This window comes from Gymnogyps californianus, chromosome 6, assembly GCF_018139145.2.
Source record: "Gymnogyps californianus isolate 813 chromosome 6, ASM1813914v2, whole genome shotgun sequence".
Classification (NCBI taxonomy): Eukaryota; Metazoa; Chordata; class Aves; order Accipitriformes; family Cathartidae; genus Gymnogyps; species Gymnogyps californianus.
The window spans coordinates 24,896,971-24,902,970 of record NC_059476.1 but is presented as its reverse complement, the minus strand read 5'-3'; the positions used below and the strand labels follow the sequence as shown (position 1 = coordinate 24,902,970).

At 40.7% G+C, this 6,000-nt stretch overlaps 1 protein-coding gene across 2 annotated transcripts in view; it reads right to left on the bottom strand.

The window, feature by feature from the left end:
- Nucleotides 1-659: 659 nt before the first annotated feature.
- ADK (adenosine kinase) overlaps nucleotides 660-6,000 on the bottom strand; it is a 302,396-nt gene continuing 297,055 nt past the window's right edge. For both annotated transcript variants that reach the window (XM_050899225.1, XM_050899226.1), the window contains exon 11: nucleotides 660-1,838. In XM_050899225.1, the coding sequence (XP_050755182.1) occupies nucleotides 1,714-1,838 (125 nt within the window). In that variant the 3' untranslated portion in view covers nucleotides 660-1,713. The remainder of the gene's footprint in view (nucleotides 1,839-6,000) is intronic.

The following is a 6,000-nucleotide window of genomic DNA, read 5'->3' as shown; positions in this document are numbered from 1 at the left end:
ATGAGTAGGTCCACAGACAGACAAGGCCTGTACGTGCAACCTTTTTCAGGTAGAAACTGTGAGCCCGAGTCCTTGACGAACAGACCGTACTTACAATGCAGTGACCTGTGCTTGCGACGACGGGGTTCCGTGGCCCCATGAGGATTTTCAGAAGCGGCTGGTTTGAAGCTCCTTGATGTACTTGCAGGGATCCCACCAGGTGATCTCTAAGACGACAGAGCCTGTTGTCCAATGTATCAGACTGGATACTGGGCCAAACAGGGGAATCGGGACCATAGCCTTGATTTCTCCCCATGCTCTTTGCAATACACAAACTGTAATAACAACATTCAATCTCTGTGCGTCCCTCGTTCCATGCTATGTGGTAAAGGAATATTTACTTTATGCTATAAAGTAAAGTTCCATGCTATGCTGACTTAACATTCTTTGATGAACCCTAGCCATTAATTTTTCATCTCTCCTGTGGTACAAACACCAAACTGATGTTCCTTCCCTTCCTTACTGCTGAGATCACCCTTGGAACACCCCCCTGGACACTGAAAGTCACGTATAAAATGTGGAGATCTAGCATGTGCTGTCGGTTAAGCACCCACTTCCTGTTCCCGTTTCAGTACGATACGTGGAGGAAAGCTGGACACATACCAGTACAAAACCAGGAGTTACTGTATGACAATTTTTTATTTATCAGTATCAAATTATATAGCAAAGTAATGAATGCAGTGTCAGATCACCTCTTTGAATACTGTAAGTACAAACAAAATCCACCATATTGCTTAATTATCCAAAGTAAATTAAAAGTTTAAAAATGTGCGTTTCAGAGATTCCATTTGGCATATCCTGTCAATATAGCCTGCATAAATATTTCTGTACCTCATTTTCACTATGTGTACCTTAATTAAATACAGCCTCTAGAAAGATCACATGGAGGAGATAGGATCTATCTGTATGTTTATGTTCATCATCAACTCATGCATCTGCCCTGAAATCACTGAAAGTACCTATCTGCTAGCTCACCTGACAGATGAACGTGACTGTACACAGAGTGGCCAGACCCTGCTCTCACACAGTGCCAGACCCAAGGCTACCGGCATCAGCGCAAGACGACTGAGTGCACGACATCAGCTTTGGATTCGGTCCTTAAATCGCCGACAAAATAGCTATTCACTTTCATGGAAGCTGGGCTGGATCTGATGGCCAGATCTTGTACACTCAGATATGTAAGGAAATTCTTGGGACATTGACACCGCTCTTTACACTAGTGTGACTCCACTATATAGAAAGAACAATTCCTGGTTTGTAATGTTAAGTGACAAATAAAGTCAGGTCTGTTGGTTTCACCTAAGTTGAGTAGGATTTGGCCACAGCTGGATACAAACTAGATAATTCAACAGAAGTATTTTAATGGTGTTAATCAGCAGTGTCATTTACATGGGACTTCCTTATAAACTGTGTAAATAGAACAATTTTTCCTGATGGATGAGAGAATAAGCTTCACTTAGCACTGTTTCCAAAAGTTAAGACTACCGAGACATTGTAGTGGTATGAAAAGGAAAACACCATAGAAATATATATTTTGTTTAGAATACAATGAACAGAAGTACAGAAGCGTTGATGCAGGTAATTGGAAAGGTGAGGAAAGGGAAGGAGGAAAAATTTAGGCAGCAATCCCATGGCAACATGGGAGTTACTCTTGATCCCTCCAATTCACCAGTATCAGTGGAAGTCAGGCTTCTCTGGAAAGGTGCAACCTGAACGCTTGATAATTACGCTGGCTGCGTAATGTCCAGCCCGGATGCACTCGGTCACTGGCCGGTCATAGACGAGCTGTGAGAGAAAGCCTATGGAACAAAGCAGGAGAGAAAGAGGAGGAAGAAAATGGTTAGATTAGGTTTTTTGACTGTATCAGTTTGCCACAGGGCAAAGCACTGAAATACTGGCCTAACTGTACGTACACAGGTAGCCTGGCTAATTTAAATGTAGTATTGCGCTTGAGTGACCTGCTGAGTTGGAGTGTTGCTGCTGTTATTTCTACCTGAAGTCTCCATTTGGTAGCTTCAAGTACATTAAAGATTATCAAGACTGATCTTTATTAGTGCCCTTAAAATGATTTTACCAGAGTTCTTGCTCTCTTCTTTTCCAGAGAGAACCCCTGATTCCTCAAATACCATTTTAAAAGCAAATAAGCAGTTTTCCCTGCTGAAGAGAGCTCCTTCTGTTCATACTGGCTACAGCTACAGCCCCACACAACTGTCACTCTGCAAGCTTTTCTCAACAAAAGAGAAAGGCACATAACAAATAAATGTTATCTATATTCCCAGTTACAGGTGTTCACAATGAAAAAAAGGTGAGAGATTTTTACCTGACGAGGCAAGTTAGATGACATCTGTTGCCCTTGATTATGAGAAATTTAACCTAAGACTTCAGAAACAGTGGGTACCTCTTAGCATGTTCAGATACCTACATAAACAGCAAACCGTATGGAGAACCAAGCACCTCTCAGAATCAGGGCACTTGGTTAACTGCTTTAGCTAACAAAGCCCTAGCATGCATGGCTTAGAAAACCAGAAATCACTGGGAGCTGAGTGTTTTGAAAACCAGAGCACCTCTTTAAATGAATATAAACAGAGAGTCCTAAAAAGGAGATTATTCATAGGTACTTGGAAAAGTTAAGTACAAGTGGCACCACAAATTTTACGGATTGAGTCCCTCATTTCTGAAACATTTTGTCTTGGCTGAAACTATTGTGATCAAAAGCATGACAGAACTTATGGCAGAGGTGAAATATGTATTTTAAATTTGGAAGAGGTTTTCAAGATGTGGAAAGTAAACTTAGTATCTTATAATTTAAAACTCCACTCTGTCATTCTAGAGGTAATATTTTATTCACTTCTGTTCTGTTTTTAATATGTTTCAGATGTATCTCTCTTCCTTATCCAATCACAGAAGGAAAGGGAGACTTGCCCAGGAAAATCAGAATTCTAGCAAGCTGAAATACGTTCTTTTTAAAGCTTTCATCCACCATTTCAAGTTCCTGTGTCACGCTCTGACAGGCCTTGGGCCTTGACAGTACAAATCTAGTCTTGAAACCATCTCTCTCATAAGTACTCTGTAGCTCATAGGTACCAATTTCTGACATATTACAAATTTTGATTCAAAGATGATATGTTTTGCTAGCTTGCTTTCAAATACACTTTCTCTGTTCAGCTTGGTTACTATTGGAACAAAGACTCTACATTATATTGCGATGCTCTCGTTTAACCTGTGCTCCTTTTCTAAATATTTCCTTTTGTGGCACATTAGAGCATATTTTTAGATGATAAAAATATTTTATCCTATGCAATAATGAAAAATAAGATTAGATTAATGAAGGATAATACTGGTGAGCCAAAGACCCCGTTTTCATGAATTACCAAGATCTATCTATCTTGGCTTCTCGGTCATGACTGATAGTGAAACGAAGCCTAGTTATGTACAGTTTTCTCTAAACTGCACCGAATGGGAGAAGAGTTTGAAACTACTAAATCTATAAATCAAATAGTTTTCATTGGAATAGGGAGGCTATAGAAAGTAGACAGTTTAGTTGACAGCTAGGAGAAAACTCTTATGTTTCTGACATCAATACTTTTCTAGAGAACTACATGTTAGCTGGAATTTCACAGATATTGACTGGCGCTAGCTGGGAAAAAATGCCTGCTTCACCAACAAAAGTTAAGTCCATAAGCACAAGTGGAGAAGACAGGAGTTTTCAGTATACAAAGATGAGAATCTGAAACAAGAAGAAGTTGTGCTGTGAGGGCTATCATTGATGGCAGTCAGGGGATGACAGACAACACAACTGTGGCAGGATGGTCCAGCTGTAATAGTTGGGTAACAGTTGAGAAATTCAAACAGCATGCCTGGCAGAAATCAGACCATTTCTGAATAACGATATGAAAATGGTCTGCTCTCCGTTAAATTAACATGCATTCTTAGGAGAAACTTTCTTGGATACGTGGAGAATGTCAATCATTAAATTTAAACTGCCTGGGAGGCAGGAGCTTGCCAGTGTGCTTCTGGGTGGTTAAAACTTGAGAGCAAGTTGTAACCGTATGTAAAATGAGGCTGTTAAGACAGTCCATTTCTGACTCAGTAAGTATTGAAGATGCACTGGGCAGGCCTCCAAAGGCAAACACGAGGCTAGGTTTTGTGCAGAGCATGAATTCAGAGAGGGGTTTATATAAGAAAGAACAACTGTCCTCTATGTTTATGATCAAGGCATCAAACACATATGAAGATGAGAAAATCCAAGGAGCAAAGGACCATAAAACATGAATTATTTTTCAATACCAACTAGACTGAGGCTGTCATCACCTCCCAGGCTCACTGTAGTTTCAAGCTAGTATGTATCTTTTGTCTTCAGTGAAGCTACTTCTTATTTATTCTGATCTAAGTGAAAGCAGAATCAGGTGAAAAAACATCCTGTTCTAATTGGGGATAGAAATGAGAGATCTCTGTGATTTCAGAGTGGTGGAGAAATGACATTAAGTACAGCTGTCATATATAAGATATGTAGAAACTGCAGTGGGGAGTTTGCCCTCAAACCATTCTCTTGTCTGTTGAGTTTCTCTTAAAAGGTATGTGTTTCATAGATGAAATAGAAATAGCAGTATCTGACACAATATCGCATCGAATGACAATACAAACACACATATCACAAACACAGAACTACATCACATACTAAGACTAGGCAGTTGGCAAAGCAGACCCCGAGGGAACACCAGAAAGCACTGTTGTTTGAGCAGAGAAACAAAGAGCTCTATCAGGTTGGCTGCCTTAGCTGCAGAATGTTCTTTTTAGTTAATGCAGTAAAAAGCAACATGGTCAGAATATAATTCAGAGTTTGCCTCCTCCAGTGTATAAGGTACTGTGATGCAAACCCCATGAGTCATACTCTCAAGGCATGGATTCAGATCTTCAGGTTCCAGCTGAAGAAGTTACTGCCCCATCTGTTTTTCACCATCCTTCTTTGCTGCTTGTATAACCTGATACTCTGTCAAAATGAGCCAGATCAGTTTAAACAGTAAACTGTTGAATAGTAGATCTGTGCTAACCCAGCTGATTTAAACTGAAGTGGGCTAGTGAGTACTCAAACAGCTCTACCAGGGAGCAGGGCGGTGGAGGGAAGATGATAAGCAGTTGAAGGCTGTAATCTCTTTAAGGTGCCATGACTGGAAATGCAAGAAGATAAGTGAACACGGCTTCAGACTTACTTCACACTCCTCCTACAATTTCACAGACAGAAAGGGCAGGATTGAACTCTGATCCTCTATCACGGGCCTGGGATCACAGAACCAGATCATCCCAGCACATACTAAAGTAGCTCAGCAACTATTTTAACTTCTGCCATGGCCTGAACTTGTTCCTGGCTATCATTGGAACGGAGTGCAGAACGCAGTAGTATACGTTGGCTACACAAGACAACCTCACTTCAAATATATTACCAAAACAACTTCAGGCAATATTGTCTACCATCTTCTAATCGCAGCTATTCTGTACTAGCATTTCTGCACTGCTGAAGCTGTGGACAGTGTTACATGCATTGTGTACCACCCTCTTCACACTAGAACACAAAGGCAAGAACCAAACTCAAGGTTTTCTCACTTGTCTGCCTCCTGCCCTGACATCCAAAGTGTGTATCGTTTATGGAGTAAGAGAAACGGCGTTGCAGGATGTCTAGTAGGCCATCTTGCTGTAATCAGCCATCTCGGTAAGCTTTCAGAGTAGACTGGGATGCCTTTTGTCCCTCACAGGCATGGACAGCCAAGTAACCACCTTGTACCTAGTCATGGTAAGAACTTGTTTGGAACTGTGTCCAATTCATCCCACTTATTCAGCGTCTTCCTAGAAAGCAAAGACAACTTTGCTTCAAAAGCTGCTTTAAACCTTAGAGTGGTACAAAATGTATTTGCATTCCCAGATGATAGAAGTGATTATAACACACCAATAGCTATTTTTGGCCCA